Source organism: Trachurus japonicus, chromosome 2, assembly GCF_045865225.1.
Source record: "Trachurus japonicus isolate A0001 chromosome 2, Traja_1.0".
NCBI classification, from domain to species: domain Eukaryota; kingdom Metazoa; phylum Chordata; class Actinopteri; order Carangiformes; family Carangidae; genus Trachurus; species Trachurus japonicus.
Window position 1 is genome coordinate 4,993,413 of NC_140908.1, and position 19,327 is coordinate 5,012,739.

Consider the following 19,327-nt stretch of genomic DNA (forward strand, 5'->3'; position numbering starts at 1 on the left):
GTGACAGAGCTATAGGTCCACTCCACCTGTGATCAGCTGGCTCTTGGAGAGAAGAGGTGGAGGCAGCGGGTGGAGAGGTGGAGTCACGCATCCTCCCATTGGCTGCCGGTCCAGACAGGCGTACGAGACAGATTACTACAGCCGAATCCAGAGAGCCGTGTGCGGGCTGATCAGCAGCAGCAGCAGCAGCTTGGAGTCGGCTCTACCTGTCCTCCATTTGGGATCTAAACGTGGAGGCGGCGGGCGGTGCTGGTGGTGCTGGTGGCTGATTATCTTTGGTCCACATGGAGGCAGCGGTGCTCAACCCCGCGATCATGACGGAGGTGGACTGCAACAGCAACACCCTGAACGCCGAGCTGGAGGTGAAGAAGCTGCAGGAGCTGGTGCGCAAGCTGGAGCGGCAGAACGAGCAGCTGCGGACTCGAACCGTCACCGGTGGTGGTGGTGGTGGTGGTGGTGGTGGTGGTGGCTACTGTCTGCCCAGCCCGGTGCCCACCCTGCTGTGCCAGTCGTCCTTGAGGTCGTTCCTGTCTCTGGAGGAGCCTTTCGAGTATTTCCACCCGCACGGCGCCGGGGATGGAGCGGCTGCTGCGGGGGAGGAGGAGGAGGAGGAGGAGGAGGAGGAGGACCGATCCGAGCCGTCGGTCCTGGACGAGCTGGAGCTGCTGGACCTGGACTCCCTGTGCAGCCCGGATGAGTCTGATGAAACATGGTAACTGTCTTTCATATTCTAGTCTTTCTTTAAACCCTCGACCATGTGTTGCTTTGCAGCAGCAGCAGCAGCAGGTCTAAGCTGGGAGTCTTGCACGCAAAGGCCACATGGAGAATTTGGATTTTCGTATTGTCTGTGAATGTGGCATCAGCAGCAGTGTGTCCAAAACAAAGACACACACCTGGGAGGGGAACTCTGGACTTCTGTGCATGCACTGCAAAAACTCAAAATCTTTCCAAGAATATTTTCTTGTCAAAATGTCTAATTTCTAGTCAAAACTAATCTCTTTCCCCTTAAAATAAGACTCATCACCTAAAGATTAACTTGTTTTCAGATCATTTTCACTTGTTTCAAACAAATTTTCACTTGAAATAAGTAGAAACATTTGCCAGTGAAAGCAAGTTTTTGTGCTTGTAATAAGAAAGAAAAAATTGCTCCACTATCAGATGCTAGGAATAAGTAAAAAGTGTCTAAAAACAAGCAACTTTTTAGTCTCATTTTCAGTATACTTAGATTGTTTTGACTAGAAATAAAACAAATATTCTTGGTAAGATTTTGAGTTTTTGCAGTGTGAGCTGTCTTTTGCTGGATGTTTTAAACCGTAGTGCCTTCTGCCCACAGGGAATCAAACCCTGAACGCTCTGTATCTGTGCAATCTATTGTTATATTTCCTATTATTATTATTATTATTATTAGCCTATCAGATTTTCTTATGTCTTTCAAAGCCTGTGCAGAAAACCCTTCATCTTATTTGTTTGTCTTCTTGCAAGATGTGGGGGTGTAAAAAGCAGACATCTGAGGCGGTTGCTAAGAGACCGGATCAAATTCAGGAAGTGAAATTGTGCAGATTTTGTTTTTTGTTGCAACATCCAGAGTGAAGTGGTCATCCTGTGCAAACACTCAGGAAACTTCAGTCTGATCCTCCTCCTGTGTATTCATCTTTTATTTGGTGTGTGTGTGTGTGTGTGTGTGTAGCAGGCAGTCTTTATTTATCTCCTCCCTGTGTCGAGAATAGTAACTTCAGTGTGTGTGTGTGTGTGTGTGTGTGTGTGTGTGTGTGTGTGTGTGTTTCTGTCCCCTCCAGGTCAGACTCTCACCTGAGAGTCAGTGCAGGTTTTTAATCTATAATTCAGCTCCTCCGTGCTGCCTGCAGAGAGCATGCAGGGCTGTGGAGGAGGAATCCGTCGCTGTCACAATAATCTGATCCGCTCCATCTGAACAGAGCTGCTCCCCATCTGAAAAGCTTAACGTCGCCTCCAGTCGTGGGTGGGGAGGTGGTGGTGGGGGGTGGGAATCGATGAGTTGGTGGCACAGAGGAAAAGATGGAGTCGTGATCTGTCAGGGAGATCCAGGGCCGGCCCAAGCCTCCATGGGGCCCTAAGCTAAATCTTTATTTTGGTGCCCCCTCTATTACTGCCAATAATTTAATTTTTTACTCTGTCATTACGAATCATCATATCCTAGCAGGTTTTTACCTATTTTATCTATGGTTTTTATTCTGAAGGCACCAAATTCAGCTAAAAGTGCAGCCCGGGGTTGATTTACATTTCATCTTCAAATTGATGTAGTACTGGGATACTGAATGTCACCTATAGGTCGACTAAAAGTAACAAAATAAACCAACAGACACTGCATTTACTGTAAACACATCATCTTCTTTTTTAAATTTTTCGTTTTAAATATAGGCTACTGCAACAGAAATGTGCAACAACAATTTGAAATGCAACAATAATTTAATACGTTTTTTGTAATTACGCCGTGTCTCTCTAAGGATCGACAAAAGTTACGCACTACAATTTTAAAAAGTTACTTGCCTTTTGGGGCCCCCCAATAGTCACGGGGCCCCAAGCAGGTGCTTAGTTCGCTTATGCCTTGGGCCGGCTCTGGGGAGATCTGCAAAGGAGCTGAAAACACATTGGAAAGAGAGGATGTTGTTGATGTTGCACTTCTTCCTCCTCTCTGGTCTTTTCCTTCTTCTTTTTGTTTGACAAATGTTTGACTCTCTGCGTCGTCTCTCTCCAGGTTGTACACGTCTTCGAAATCCCCAGAGTTCACAGACGGCCTCCTCACGCCTCTGCAGTGGTGCCGGCAGGGTCTGGACTCTCCCAAGTCGGAGGTGGAGGCCGCCAGGCGATCGCTGTCCCTCCGACTGGAACAAGGTAACGGGTCCAGAGGGTTGTTTATCTGCAGATGCATCAAGAAGAAACCACATTGGTGTCACAGCTGTCCTTGTTGGGTTGTTAAATCAAAAACACTCACACGTTAACTTGGATTTGAAAATTCTTGTATGAGTTCAGTCTATAAAAGTGCGACAGGCTGCAAACAGAAAGATATCAGCATCCTTTCCAAGAATGTGCAGGATAATGAAATTAAAAAGTCAATAATGCATCCTGCAGCAACAGCCCCAAAAGACCAGAATGCAATGCACATGCACTAAATCTAAGAATAGGTGAGCTGTGAAAGCAGAAGTAGACACACAGAAACAGGTTCAGATAAGTTAAGATGATGTTTAATCTGTCACATTAAGATCTTCACTAAGTAGCCCCCTAACTAGCCCCTAAGTACTTTAATTGCAGTAGCAGACTCTCTGCACTCCTCCCGTTAGCAACGCCAGCCCATAGCCCTGCCCAGAGATTTACAACATACATTGTTGTAAATGGACCCAAAGAAACGGCCTATTTTCGCGGCCTAAAAGAGGTTTTACCTGAAAAAAAAATACACAGTTCCATTGTTTGCTATAATTTTTTTCCAGCCCTTCAAAGTGCAGGAAAAACACAGTTTTTAATTGGAGCTAACCAACTGCTGATCGGCGGGCGCTAACCCTGGGCGGAGGGATACGTAAGTTGGTTACTTAGGTCCAAATAAAAACTGCGTTTTTCCTGCACTTTGAAGGGCTGGAAAAAATTATATTATAGCAAACAATGGAACTGTGTAATTTTTTTCATGTAAAACCTCTTTTAGGCCGTGAAAATAGGCCGTTTCTTTGGGTCTCTTCACAACACTGTATGTTGTAAATCTCTGGGCAGGGCTATGGGCTGGCGTTGCTAACGGGAGGAGTGTAGAGAGTCTGCTACTGCAATTAAAGTACTTAGGGGCTATTTGTAGATCATACAACCCCACTTTTAAAAAATGCTACTATCCCTTTAAGATCTAACTGTTTGTTTCTCATGCACCACCACATCAGAGGTGGATTTTTTTTAAAGTTTTGAGTTTCCTCGCTCACTCTCACTCACTCCAGCGGAGGCGGAGTCTGCAGATTAGCTGGCAGGGTGCTGGGCATCTCCTCCAGGCTATTTGAAACTGGTGTAAGCAGCTTTTAGGTGTCTCGCCAAAAAACACAGCTCACACACACACACACGCTCACTTTAACGGTCTTACACAACAACAACACACCACCTCTTCCAGGAAGAAGCGTTAAATTGTTACTTGTCTGGACTGGGGAACGGTCCGACACTTAAATTTACAGGACTTGGCAGAGATTCAGGGAGAGGGAGTCACAGTGACTTTGAATATGAAGTTTCAAAGTGTGAGAAGGTGAAAGGTGGTTCCAGTTCAGTCTGCAGCAGCGATATTCAACTATTTGGCCAGTAAAATAATGATGGGCAATATTTTTAAGCAGTAAATGTCAGTAAAACTAGAGATATTAACCACATGATCACTCCTGACATCTAAAACGTTTCAAGATTCAATACTTTTTTGCCATATCGACATGCCGATTGGAATTTGTTTCAGTGTATTTTATTTAACTCGTTTAATGGACTTGGTTTTATCCTATTTTATGTCTATCCATAATGTGAGTGTTTCCTTGTGAAGCCCACTAAGGCACCTGTCATGGGGTTAGCAGCAGTTCACATGCATGTTAAAAGTGCAGCATAAAATGAAATTTGATTATTGTAAGAATAATAACAACATTCTTTTCTTTTCTTTTCTTTTTTTAAACTTAGTTTTTATTTCAGTTTCATTCAAAAGCATACATACAGAATCATATTCATCATATGATCTGCCGTTTTCTCAGATTTTCAAGACAAGGTAGTGCTTATAGGGACATGATAACATAAGAAACAGAGACTGTAACAACAGAAAGATAAAAAGCAAAGCAAAATAGAATAAAAAATATCAAATGTATAGTGGGTCCTTACTGTTATAGTATACCTATGACAGGACAGGGCTCCACCTTTTAATGAATATGGCTTTTTGAACTCTCAGGGAGTTTGTTATCTGTTCCATTTGATATATTTCTTTTTTTTTAACACATTTAATTGCTATTTATGGGAGATTTCAGTTTTTACCAAATACTTCTGTAAGTGTTTGTGTTTTCTTTTTTTAAAGTAAGTTATCAGGGAGGATTTGCCAGGAACAGCTCACACACAAACACCTTGACTCCTTCTTCACACCATCGGCCAATCGGAGGCTTAAGTGGAGCTGTTGGTCAGTGGGAGTGTGTTGCTGGGAAGTGGGACGTCTGGCTGCCCTCAGGTGCTTCTCTTCGGGATGAAGCTGGATCACCTTCGTCGTCACTACGCTGACTAATGGGGATGAGCAGCAGCGCGGTGCAGCTCGCCTCACGCACGCCGTTAATCCCGCTCGCCTTAAGCTCATCCAGGGTCACGTGACCCTGCCAGTTCAAAAACACACCGGAGAAAGTGAAGCAGGATGGAGAGTGACCGCACTTGAGAAAGTCCATGAGGTGCCGTTTGAGCCGTCTCTTTCTCTCTCGCATCCGGCGTTGTCATGGTTACCCTCGGGCGCCTGAATGCTGAATCAATTGACTCATTTTAAAAATAGGTTTCCATGTCTGTCGTGTCGTGTTGTGTATTGACATTAGTCTGGCAACCTAGAAACGCAGATGAATCCTCCTCCTCTGATCAGAGCTCAGTGTAGTTGTGTCATGAGGAAACAATGGTTTGTTGTTGGTCTATTGTGTTTTCGCCCGGTGCAAGGGTTGATGGGAAATCCCTGAGAGATGCAGTCACATCCTCCTCCTCCTCCTCCTCTTCTTCCTTCTCTGTATGTTTCTTGTGCATGTGGCCTCCTGCTTTGTATCTGCCTCTCCCTCCTTCTGCCCCTCTGTGTGGGTATCTGGGTCACGGAGCTCGACCTGCGGCTGGTCTCAGGTCTGTGAAGTTGCTCCAGCTGTGCGGCTTGTTGCATCAGAGAGAGAGAGACGCCACCACCGCCGCCGACCGCTGCGGAGGCGTCCTCCTCCTCGCTCTCTCCATCCCGCCTGTGAAAATGGAGAGCCGTTGTTGCTATGGAAACCGTTTACATGAAAGGGAGAAGTACCCGTGCTTCATCAGAGCTGCAGCAGGTCTTACAGTAGATTCACACTGACAGATAACGCAGAGAAATCCTCCATCCTCCAGCTTTGGGTGGATGCAGCCTTCAATAACACACGCACACATGCACACGGCGCGCACAGACACACACACACACACACACACACAGTTAAATAAGACGCACAATGCAGCACATTTTATTCATCTTTGTTCTCCTCTTCAAACCAGTCTAAGTTTCTTCTCTGCCTCTATGAATAGAAACTAAGGTGTGTGTGTTTGTCTGTGTGTGTGTGTCTGTCTGTGTGTGTGAGCGGCTCTGTTGTGTTGAATAAAAGCTTTGTCCTCGGTGCCGAGCACATGTACAGCTGCTGAATAGAGCAGTGACAGACAGTGACAGACACAGCGGCGGTGAGGTAACAGCCTCCCCTCTCAAAAAGATGTGTGTGTGGGTGTGTGTGTGTGTGTGCCCACATGTGTGTGTCTGTTGTGTCTATCTTTGTGTTTCCTTCTGCTATTTCTGTGAGGACTGGTCTCAGTTCTGTGAAATGTGTGTCTGATGGTAAATTTATATGAACATCTATAGTTAACGGTGCATTTAATCTGGGACTATTTTCAACAGTGGATCAATACACATTTGGTTCACTAGTGAGTATTTAAAGGGATAGTTCAACATTTTTGGCAAATTGGCCCATTGCCATAATCCCTATAGTCATAACAGTAGGTTTGTTCCTTTAATTGTCGGTGCAAGCTGTTTTTAGAACGGCGGAGCAGAGCCGCAAGCTGCTCAGAGCTACGCTACGGAGGCTCATGGGATTTCTTGGTTTCCCTCATCAAACTCATCAAATACACAATCCAACAACTCCACAACGCTCTGGTGGACAAGTTGTGACCTGCACATTCACCACGTCAATAACTCTGTCTCGTTACGTTACGTTATTATCTCATAGTATGGTGAACTAAGCCTTTAAGGCAGCAGGAGTATGGGTAATGTAGTTAAAATGGGATTAATATATTTTTTGTGATGATGACGATGATGTTAATTCAAATATCCCTCCTCTCCTTGTTCCCTTCCTCTCCTCTCTCCTCTCTCCTCCATCCTCAGTCTCCAGGTGGCGTAGCTCCGTGTCCAGCCCCTCCCCTCCCTCCTCCTCCTCCTCCCCCGGCCTCCTCCCCCCTCTGAGTCGAGTGGCCGGAGTCTCCCCCATCAGCGCCTCCTCCCCCTCGGCCAAGCCCTGCTCCACCCCGCAGTCGTCCGAAAGACACGGTAACCAGACGTCCGTCACAGTTCACCTTCTCGCTTTTTTTCACATTTTTTTTACTCAGCACTTCCCTCCTTCCTCTCCTCCCCTCTCCTCTCCTCTCCTCCCCTCAGCTCCATCCTTCTCCTCCCCGCTCCACCCCGTCCTCCTCCGGACGCTGAGTCCCGTAGGGAAGGAGCTCTCCCCTGTAGCCGAGAGGAGTCCCACGTTCCTCCCTCACCCCGCCAGCAGAAGTAAGACCACCCCGTTAAAACCATCTCCGCTCCTTTTCTTGCCTCATGTGCAGCACAACACTCACACAGCTTATACAGGGCCGTGAAAAAGTATTTGCCCCCTTCCTGATTCATTACTTTTTGCATATTTGTCACACTTGTATGTTTAAGATCACCAAACAAATTTTAATGAGACAAAGATAACCCAAAAAAAACATAAAAGGCAGTTTTTAAATGATGATTTTATTCAGTGAGTGAAAAAAGCTAAACTTACCTGCCCCCCCTTGTTGAATCATAATTAAACCAAACCCTTTAACTGAGCCTTTATCAACCAATGGAGAAATCCAAGAGCGTGTGACCTTGGATATTTGATATATTTGATGTAAAGGAAGGAAGGACAAAGGGAAAGATGGGAAGAAAGAAGGAAGGGAAACAGGAAGGAAAGATAGAAGGAGGGAAGAGATTGGGTCAATTGGGTCAAAAATGAAGGAAGAAGTAAGGACGAAAGGAAGGAAGGAAAAAAGGATTGTGGAAAGAAAGATGGAGGGAGGGAACAGATTCGTTCAAGGAAGGAAGTAAGGGAGGGAAGGAAAAAGGATTGTGGAAAGAAGGAAAGGAAAAGAGAGGGAAAGAAGGAGAGATGGAGGAAGGGAACAGATTGGGTCAATTTGACCCAGAAGGACAACAGGAGGGTTAAAAACTGCGTTTTATATTTACTTGGGTTATCTTTGTCTAATATTAAAAATAGTTTGATGATCTTAAACATTAAAGTGTGATAAACATGAAACAAAATAAGAAATCAGGAAGAGGGCAAATGCTTTTTCACAGCACTGTAGATAAAGTGAATACTTCATTATATTCATGTGCAGGTTGAGACTCTCACAGCTCCAAGCTTCACTGTTGTTATGTTATGTTCGAGGCTGGAGAGTGTGACAGATTCAAGTGCATTATTAGTGATGGAAAAAACTAATGTTCCAGACACAGCACAGGGCAAAAGCTGCAGGGGACGGGAGAGTTTTGGAGCCCCGTTCAGCCCTGAAGGGACCGGGCCGGTTTCCCTCAGCAGAAAACTTCCTGCCACAGACTTTTCCAAAACAGTAACACGGCTTTTTAAACCGAGTCCCATAAAAGGCATCAACAGTTTTCTTAAAGTCCCAGAGGAGAACGAAGGTCCTCAGTCTCCTCATTCTCATTAGAATAATACCCCTGACACAGAAAGGATTATTTTAGAGAGCGGTCGCACCGAGCAGGTATCAGGAATATCATTAACTGTGGAGAGGTTGGTGTAACCTCGCCGATAATATTTCTGCTTAATAGGCTCTAATTCTCCGAGCCAAGTACGACCCTCCATTAGCGCGGATCCTTCATCTCTATGTAGAGCACACTCGGCTGACTCCAGGGTGCGTTCCTCATTACCCAGCCACCGAGAACTGACGCTGTCACTTGTGTAACACTGCAGTCGTGTCAGGTCTGAGCCGAGGGAAGCGGCGGTGATGAGTTGTTCTATTTGACCTTTTTTTTTTTTTTTTTAGGCCGTGGCTTCCTGCGCTCGGCCCTCAGCCCCCAGTCGTCCATGGACAGCGACATTGGCGCTTCGGAGGCCGAGGACGACTCCATCGCCCTGGGATACAAGCTGCAGGACCTCACGGACGTCCAGGTCATGGCCCGGCTGCAGGAAGAGAGTGAGTCATTTTACTCAAACTGCAGCTCTGCGGTTGTTTGGCAAAACCCATTGAGATACAACACATCTAATGACAGTGTTTCTGTCTGAAGAACAGCTCTTGGTCTATAATTAAACCTGTAAATTACAGGGAAGTCAGACCAGTGCATGTTGACTCTGTTGTGTTCTTTATTTTAGGCCACTGGTTCACAAACACCAAAGATTATGAAGTGAGACTTATTATATATTAGACATATTATACTGAACATCCTTACAATGTTATAATGTCACATGTCACATGCTGAACCTCTGCAAAGTTGCACAACATGAGCGGCCGTAACCCACCGCCGAAATTTCACATGGTTTCCAGTCACTCTGAGAGATCTGGGTGAGATTTGTGCAAAACCTGACGTCAGGTTTTACTGTCCAAGTAGGACAAAATACCCAAACTGTGAGGCAGAGACGCGAGCTGCTTAGCAAAAAGGTCCCCTGTCCCTCATCAAACTCATCAAATACACAATCCAACAACTCTAAAACGCTCTGGTGGACAAGTTGTGACCTGCACATTCACCACACTATGAGATAATAATGTAACATTATGAGTGGGAGTTGTTTTGGAGGCAATTGCAAAGCCAGAACTACATTCCGGGCTGCTGGGCTGAGTGATTTCAAGAATGTAGTGCCGGCTATGCATTTGCCTCAAAAACAACTTTGTCTCGTAACATTGCATTATTATTTCATAGCGTGGTGAATGTGCAGGTCATAATGTTTTGGAGTTGGGTTGTGTATTTGACGAGGGACTCCATCATGTTCACCGAGCAGCTCACGCCTCCCTCCCCCCCACGGATCTCAAAAAACCATGCAAGGATAATTAAAGGTAATCAACCAACTCTCGACTAGCTATAGGGATTATGGCAATAGACGAAATTGCCAAAATGTTGAACTATCCCTTTAAAGAGCTCCTGTTTTGGGAGTGTTTTTTTATAGGAGAAGGCAAAAAGAGAAAACAATACATATTATGATGAATCTCTGTTTTAAATCCAAACACTGGCCTTGATCTGAGAGTGTGATGGTGAAGATGGTTTATTGTTGTGGCTCTGGATGATGATGTCGCTGTTGTGTGGTTGTGTGGTTGTGTGGTTGTGCCAGTTCACTTCGTCTGCTGACCATCTGTCTCTATTGTTCCCTCCTCTCTAATGTTTTAACATATGGCCCCCAGATCTCAGAGCTCATCGCTACTTCAGCTTCATTAACCCCAGGAGGTGATGACTGAGTGTGTGTGTGTTTGCTCTGGCTGTGTGTGTGTGTGTGTGTGTCTGTGTGTGTGTGTGTTTTGCCTGCTGGTCCTCACATCTCGCTCCCCCAGGTCTAAGGCAGGACTACGCCAGCACGTCGTCGTCCATCCTGGCCAACCGGCGCAGCCAGAGCTTCAGCTTCCAGCTCAGCCAGCTCAGCGCCGGCCCCGGCCTGGAGGAGGAGGAAGAAGAGGAGGAGGACGACGAAGACTACGGCCTCCTGCCGCCGCCGCAGCCGCGCCTCACCCGCCTTCCTCACTCCCACACCTTCTCCAGCATGCGAGACTGGCGAAGAAGCACCTGCTCACTGTCCACCCCTCCTTCCACCCCCTCCACCCCGCCGTACCCTTCCGCTGGGTTCGCCTTGCAGCCTCAGCCCCAGGCCCAGCCTCAGGGACTGGGACTGGGCCTCGGCCTCGGACTGGGACTGGGACTGGGCAGCCTGTGCGCTTCCGAGCAACAGGGCTTCAGACCAGGATCAGGTGAGGAAAAAAGACCGATGTCGGTTTATAAACCGTCTTTGTCAATACTAATAGAGAGCCTAAGAGGAAGCAGGAAGTAACGGTCACCATGGGGCCTCAACTCGGAAAAAGTCTCCATGTAAGTGAACGAGAGTCAAAGTTTTATTTTGTGATCCGATTGAATTGTAGCCTGATGCATCAGCCGCTTATTTCATTACATTTCAAAAAGCGTCTGAACACGAGCCATAGGGATTCGTTTGCTTCCGGGAGGCGGTTGCTTACATTTGCTTCAACTAATCGCTGCTGCTTGGTGGTCACGTGTGCTATACACCGGTTAAGCTCATAGGTTAATCTTGAGCGCTTGAGTTCAACGTCATCGCCTTCACTTACCCGTCTGTTCGCTGATTGGTCCGTCCGCTCTGGCGGACGGAGCAAACCGAAACGCATTGCTAGTGTCCTGACTACATTGTTGAGGCAAATGAAATTTGCCGGAACCAGTAGGCGGCGCTAGCCTGGCTAATTGAATTGTGCCATGAGAAAAAAATATGACCTCTACCTGTTTAAAACATCACGTTTCATGCCGAGAAATCAGCAGTTTGTTGTAAAACTATTGTAGAATAAAATTCAGAAGAATCCGTAACCAGAAAGACTACAAATCGTGTAGGTGACGTCACACACCAAATGCCGCCCTTTCCCGTGTCAGTTGGTGACGTATTTTTTGTGGGACACCAGATCTGTAGTCCGTAGAGCAGTCTTCACACAAAATACATTCTTCCGTTGCCGTTTTACCAAAGACGGTTTATAAACCAAGACCTTCCATGACGAGTCAGCTTCCTGTATGATGTCACTAGGCTTCTGCACGGCCACGCCCCTTTAGGGAGACCAGAGGCAGCATCTAGTGTATTGACTCCAATGGGAAAATTGAACGTGAACAACGATTATGGTCGTTTCTTTCACCCCACAGTCACTAGAGTAAATTTTGGACTCATTTTTCAAAAGCCACATCTCTTCTGAACAGTTTGACACGAAAATGGCAATTTTCAGACAGACACATCAGGAGAAAATCCACTTTGTTCAAGACCTGTCTCTGTCTCTACGACACAGATCTCCTAGGCAACGTCAAACAAACGGCCACGAATGATTTAAATTATTTTTGTCATGCTAAATATTACTGTTAGTAGTGTAAATATTTAATGTTATCATATGAAAATATAAACATCTCACTTTCATCTACCTACAAATTGTATAAATCCACACACACGTTCACAGACGAGGTGGTGACGGTTGGCCACGCCCATTTAGAGAGACAGGAAGTGTATACCATTTCATATCATTGGAGCAGCCGCTCATGGAGTATCTTTCCATTTTTTGAATATCTTTGGTCCGTAGAGCAGTCTTCACACAAAATACATTCTTCCGTTGCCGTTTTATGATACACTGCTGATTTCGACATTACTTCCTGCTTCTGCTTAGGCTCTCTATAACAAAATGACATTTTAAAGGAAGCCGCTATTCAATGTGGAAAAAAAGCGAAAAGCTGCACATTTACCCACGGTTAGCAGATTTATAAAAAATGATATGATCCACATTCTCTTTGATGTTCTATCTAGTATCCATTGTTTTGTGTTTCTTTCCTTAAAGGGATAGTTCAACCTTTTAGCAAATTGGCCCATTGCCATAATCCCTATAGTCATAGCAGTAGGTTTGTTACCTTTAATTGTCGGTGCAAGCTGTTTTTAGAATGGCGGAGCAGAGCCGCGAGCTGCTCAGAGCTATGATACAGAGGCTCATGGGATTCCTTGGTTTCCCTCATCAAACTCATCAAATACACAAATGTTGAACTATCCCTTTAAAGCAACACTGTAGTTTCTCAACCTTAAAATAATGTTTCTAAACTCAACCAAGTGTTGGAAAAACAATTAATAGGATGAATGGTGCCGCCGCTGCAACATGAGCATGAGTCCCAGCACATGACAGGGAGACCGGGCTTGAGCTTAATGTTGCACAAAATCCGACACCCCTTGCAACTCTTGAAATTCTACAACACCGGCCCAATATTTAGGCTTTCCGTGTTCAGAAACTACATAGTGTTGCTTTCAAGAGCCTACAAACTTAATTTCTCAATCATTCTTACTCCGACAATGTCATATATGAACACAAGTTTACAATATTAGTTTTATTTAAGTTTAATTAGGATCAACATTCTTATCACATCTTATCTTGACCACATCTTCATAATTCCTCCACTGAGCCGTCATGTCTTTGCTGTGACCAGCACTAATGAGTTATCTCTGTGTCTATGTTTTGTATGTTACATCTTTTATGTGCGTACTTGTTCACATATTTGTGTGTTGTTGGTTTGAACTGTTTTGGGGAAACTTCACCGTGGCGTCCAGCCGAATTTGAGAGTAAGTCGTTTTCCACTTAGTGACACTAAATTTAATGTTTATATAATGTGAAGTGAGTATTAAAGTTTATTTTATACTGAGTATTAATCCAAGTTTTGGATTGACTAAACAGAGACGTATCCCACCTTCGCTCATTGATCAGATGGATTTATTGTCCATGCCCCGGACTGACCCACACTGATGCTCTAACCACTTAATAATAACTCTGTGTAAGCCGCTTGTACAACTGGACTTAGAGCTCTAAGACGGGTGTGTTTCCGTTCTGAGGCCGAGACGAGAGAGAGAGTTTGATGGGATTAGAGTTAGGGGAGTATATCAAGCAACTGTTGTACAGTGAAAGGGATCACAGCCAGATTTAGGTGCCTTCTCAAGAATAGGCACAGTAAAAGAACAAAACACAAACGTATGTGATACTATAATTGTATTAATTTGCTCTTCTCCTTCTCTAACCCTCTGTGCTTTGGGACAGTAAGATGATTGTTTGAGATTGTTTGAACCTGCAGCTTTAAACATCCTTTCTCTTTTCTCTGTTGTGTTTTTTGTTGCCTTCTGCCAGATAAACTGCGGAGGAGCATGCCTAACCTTGTCCGAGCTCCCAGCATGCCAAGTGTGCCCATTCCCACCAATCCTAGCGCTTCCCCTTCTTTGCTTCGTAACAGCCAGAGCTTTGATTCGTCCAGCGGGCTCGCTCGCCTGCATTCCTCCAGTAAGTCACTACTAACATTTGAAAAACTCAATTTTTTCCGACTTCAAAGCGTTCGAGATGCCAGAATAACCAATAACATGACGGACCGGTACAAACTTTGCATTCAAAGTGCTTCATGTAAGGCACAAAAACAATTTAAAAAAAAGAAGTATTTTAAAATAAAGAAATAGATCAGTAAAAATTGAAGAGAAATTACTAGCCTACATGAATTTACTGCATTCCACATCAGTAGGTAATCTGTAGGTGTAAGTAAATATTGTGTATTTCATAACGTTTTAAAGTAGAAGTAAGCGATCCGGTGGTTTTGGCTAACTTCCTGTCAGCAGATGGAGTTAGCAGTCCCCGCCCTCGTCCCTACGTCACCACATTCACACGCATCCCTTGGCTGCACACACAGAGAGGACCGCCCCTTTATGCCGTTCTCTCTCCTCATTGGATAAAGGTTGTAGGATACAAGGAAAGTTTTCTCCTCGGCTTACAGCAGAGCAGAGTGACTGACAGACCCGTGTTTCAGACCAAACACTCTATATAAGTGATTGCTGTCAGAAGATAGAACTATTTAAGACTTATATTAACACAAACATTCCGCTTACTTCTGCGTTCGCTCGTCCCCTTCTGTGTTTGTCTGCTGTGACTGTGACCGGTACGTAGCCTACTGTAAACAGCTCCGTGTGTTTTTATTAATATTTTAATCAAAATTGGAAGAAAAACTTAACATAATACGTTTTGGATTTGATTAGAAATAGGAAGTAGTGGAGCTGTGCATAGAGCCTATACATCAAATTCAATATAGCCAGGCCAATAAAAAAAAAACAAAAAAAAAAAAACAGTTGTACAATTTAAATTTTGAAATAAATAAATTATAAGCATAACTTAATATGACCAAGGCACCTAAAAGCAAAAACACAGCAGTTTTCATCAATTTACAAGCAAGTTGGCAACACACATACATTGGAGTGAATGGGTTTCTTGGGCGGATTTGCAATACCCATATCCTGCCACTAGGGGGAGAATAAAGTGACCACGGGAGTCTATGGTGGTGTCGCTACTCTCTTTTCCAGTGCTCTAGCTTTAAAGGTTATAGCTACAACTTTTTCATCAAAAGGATTAATTAAAAAAAAATAATGCATCCACAAAATGTCTAGGGGGTGCAGAATAAAAGTATTAATTTTACTGAATTTTTAAAAAAATAGTATATGAATAATTGTTTAATACATTTTTGCGGGTCCGAAATATATAAATATTTACATCTGGTTACATTGGCAACGTCGGCATGGAATGATCTCTGTGGCAACAGCATTAGAATGTTGATGTCATGTGTAACTGCTGTAACTGGCAACCAGTAAAACGGAAGGTTGGAGCAAGAGCAGAGAGCGAGAGAGTTCTACACCTACTGGCCAGGAGGAATTAAACTTGTAGCTATCACCTTTAATGTAGCCTATTTAATGCATTTTAATCGAAGTAGGAGGTCGGAAAACCAGAGTTCCGAGCTGTCTGGAACGTAGCTTAACTTCACTGTTATGAACTTTAAAATGTGCAGAAACAGGATGTGATTAATTTTGGTTTTCTTTTCTGACCCTTGCTCCAGTTCCCTCCCCTGGCCAACTTCAAAACAGGGTCCAGAGCGTCGGGAATTTCTCCTCCTTGTCACGGCAACCCCTGAAGGCCACGGCCTACGTCAGTCCCACCATCAAGGGTTCGGTCTCCATGCCGACCTCGGTCAGCCTCCAGTCTCTGAACAGCAGCGGCGGCGGCGGCGGTGGGGCAAATGCTGGCGTCGGCAGCGGGATCCCTATGCTCAGTAAACCGGCCACGTCGGCCCCGGCAACGCCCCGCAGCAGCCTGCCCCGCCCCGCCTCCTTTGTGGCCACCACCAGCTCCACCCCCCGCAGCAAAGTGGCCCAACCGACGCGAAGGTGAACTGCTTATCTTATTCCACATAAACAGTCAGTATGTTCACATGACAGTTAAAAATAACCAACTATGGCCTTAAAGCAGAAGTAAGCGATCCTGTGGTTTTGGCTAACTTCCTGTCAGCAGATGGAGTTAGCAGTCCCCGCCCTCGTCCCTACGTCACCACATTCACGCGCATCCCTTGGCTGCACACACAGAGAGGACCGCCCCTTTGAGACAAACTGTTTGTAAAAATGGGCTATACAAATAAAATTGCCTTGCCTTACCTTGCCTTGCCTTAATCTGGCTGTCATTGTCAGGTAAAAAGAAATACATTTTAAAAAACAATTTTGTTTAATTGGCTCTATGCACAGCTCCACTACTTCCTGATCTTAAGCCAGCTCCTTTATTTCCTGTCTTACATTATTGGACAAACTGATTAATCCAGGTGTGTCTGACCATTGTTGTGAGGTTAGACACACCTGGATTAGTCAGTTTGTCCAATAATGTAAGACAGGAAATAAAGGAGCTGGCTAAAGATCAGGAAGTAGTGGAGCTGTGCATAAAGCCTATAATGTCACCGTATTCAACTATTCGATTTTCCCTGTTGCATGTAAACTGGCACAAGGACAGAACTCCGATGAGTCGTCCATTTTTTTGTTGTTGCATCTTTATAATATCCTGTTTTAAATGTGCCTCTTTGTTTCTGTTTCCTCAGTTTACTGACGCCTCCAAAGAGCTTGTCCACCCTCAGTGCCCTTCGTGACAGCACCTGGAGAGACGGCTGCTACTGAGCGCCGGGTGAGCCGGGTGGTGCAGCGGTGTGGCCCCGCTGGCTGGGGCGACCCGCTGACGCCTCATCATCAACTGTTGTCATGGTGACAACGTGACTGGATATGACCTAACTGTAACTGTCGAGACCTTAAATCTGAGATCCTGCATAGAATAGTCCGAAGCCCCCACAGTCGAGGGGCTTCTCTTGCCATCCGATCACAGTTCTATGCAGAGTTTCTTCGTGGGAAGGCGGGTTGTTTTTTATCCTGGATTGGAGTGTATATGCATGTTCAGCTTCACACTCCTCAAAACGACTTTTGATCCGTGCCAAGGTGGGATTTATTCCCGGTTGCTCATGTGCAATAAACTGCTGGCTGTAGGGCACCAGTAATACTAACCTGCTAAAGAGGGCTGCCAGTTTTTATGAATGATGAGCCTCACGATACTGTATTTGTTTATATATTTATTTTAGGTAAGACATTTTTTGACTAATCAGGTGTTTTCCCTCTGGCAACAAGCGCCAACGATGCTGCTAAAATGAAATCAGTTCCTCGTAGTTTGGGCACATTTGGTGTGATTTTTACAAGCAAGACAAGTATGTATTCGTGTACAAAGCTAACTATTAAGTGTGCATACATAATATAAATATATATATTGATGCAATATTATTGACTTTTAAATGTGAATCCTGACCAAAATGAAAATGTCTGAATGTGTTTACAAAATTGTCTCACTATGGCATCACAAATCTTTGTGCATATTAACACTTTAAAATACTTCAACCACCTATAAAGGGAAAAACTGTTCTTGTTGCACTTTGTATAAATCTCTGAATTTACTGATATTTTTACTTTCTGTTTACTAATGTTTGCACTTCTTTTACATTTGGGGGTTTAAAAAAAAACAGCTGTTGGTTAAATGTTGTTTGACAGATTTCACAGTTCTACACGGCATAATGTAGCACCCTTTGTTTGTAAAATTTGACTTATTGTGATTTTAAACGACCGTTAACATGGCACATTCCACAAAACCGTGACACTTTTGTTACTGTAATAGACTGAATGAATGAAAGGTTTTAATAAAACACTGAATTACACATGTCCTTTCGTCTAGCGTTTTACATTGAGATGTGTATATCTTGGTAATTTATCATAAGATAAATGTAAGCCAAGAGATAATATTCAACAAGTTGGACTTGCTGTGACTGTCATTGGAAAGCTCAGACTGTTAGGATTCTGGAGGATCCTCAGAAAAAGTCTTAAGTGAAGAATCAAAGTTCTCCAGCAAACCTATGAATATCTATCCAGGCATAGTGCTCAGGCTTTTGACCACCTGTGTAAATGCCAGTGAATTACTGCCATCTAGTGGCCGGTTTTCTTGTTGGGGGAGAAGGGTATAAAAGGGAGGAGACCATTGCCACCTGTAAACTCCACTCACTAAGTGAGATTGCCGTCGAGATAGTAGATAGTATGTAGGTAACATGGTCGTAGAAGAGATGGTTAAACCTTGAACCCACACCGTTCAACTCCAACACCAGTACCTCTCAACTATCTTTTTTTAAAGTATAATAATAATAATAATAATAATAATAATAATAATAATAATAATAATAACAATAATTACAATTATATATTTTTATTATTTATATTATTATATTATAATTATTGTTTTTATTATTATTATTATTATTATTATACCTACTTTTAAAAAAGATAGTTGAGAGGTACTGGTGTTGGAGGTTTAACTAACGACCATGTTACCTAGTGCTGTTATCTTCTGGCAATCTCACCTTAGTGCTATTCTCTACATACTATCTATTGGAGTTGAAGGTATCTACTACGACTACTTACTATGACTATCTTCCGTCTATTAGTATCAAACATGTTAACAGGTCTAAAAAACTCCCTTGTCTGTGGGTTTGATAGGCAATAAATTGATGTCCAGCATCTGCTTGAAGGACATAGTCGACTGTCATAGATTGTCTTTGGTGAAATGTCTCATGTGTTTACAAAATTGACTTCATCTTATGAGGCTGGAACACAGGTGAAGTCCAGCATCCTATTGAAACACACTGTCAGAAACAAAGGAAAAGTAAAGTAGCCTATCTCTGACTGAATAGCTTAGGTGTTGGAGATCGTGATGTGAAGACAACGGGTCTGGGTGTGTCTCATAGTAACATTATAGGGGAGAGTGGGGTAAGTAGTGCCAATTTTTACTTAAATTGGCTTTAAAGCAAGGGGATTATAATAATGCCCCCAACTAATATATGTACATATAGTTTAGGATGTTGTGCATCACTGGAAACAATCACTTTGAATCTTAAATAAACTGATTCAGAAATATAGCTTTAGAAAAAAAAAGTGGTTTTGTGGCACAACTTGCCCCCGGTGCGGGGTAAGTTGTGCGATTAGAGAGAATACACTGGGGTAAATTGTGCCATTGATAATTGAAGTAAATCAGATCATTTTAATCTCACAAATGATAATGCTATATAAAAGCAAGACATTTAATACAAAATTAAAGCCAGAAGCGGCGATGATCGGGCCCTCGCTTGTCCCCATGCAGTCGCGGAGGCCTGAGGCACACTGGGGGCTGTGGCGCAAAGAAACGCAATGTTTTGTTCATCCACCAGGCTACGAGCACAACCAGACTGGGCAGGTGTGTTCAGGGG

The 19,327-nt window shown here is 44.0% G+C and overlaps 1 protein-coding gene across 4 annotated transcripts; it reads left to right on the forward strand.

Moving 5' to 3' along the window:
* Positions 1–86: 86 nt before the first annotated feature.
* Positions 87–17,750, forward strand: LOC146990651 (SLAIN motif-containing protein 1-like). Of its 4 annotated transcripts, XM_085796648.1 has the most exons (10): positions 90–712; positions 2,735–2,871; positions 7,091–7,252; positions 7,361–7,480; positions 8,992–9,141; positions 10,486–10,896; positions 13,272–13,283; positions 13,840–13,989; positions 15,578–15,905; positions 16,601–17,750. In XM_085796648.1, exons 1-10 carry the CDS (start codon positions 285–287, stop codon positions 16,674–16,676), a joined length of 1,974 nt encoding a protein of 657 aa, XP_085652774.1. In that variant the 5' UTR covers positions 90–284; the 3' UTR covers positions 16,677–17,750. The 4 variants fall into 4 exon arrangements, with proteins under 4 accessions (XP_085652768.1, XP_085652774.1, XP_085652789.1 ...); XM_085796642.1 differs by having other exon boundaries at positions 87–712; positions 7,091–7,480; XM_085796655.1 differs by lacking the exon at positions 13,272–13,283 and having other exon boundaries at positions 93–712.
* Positions 17,751–19,327: the final 1,577 nt, after the last annotated feature.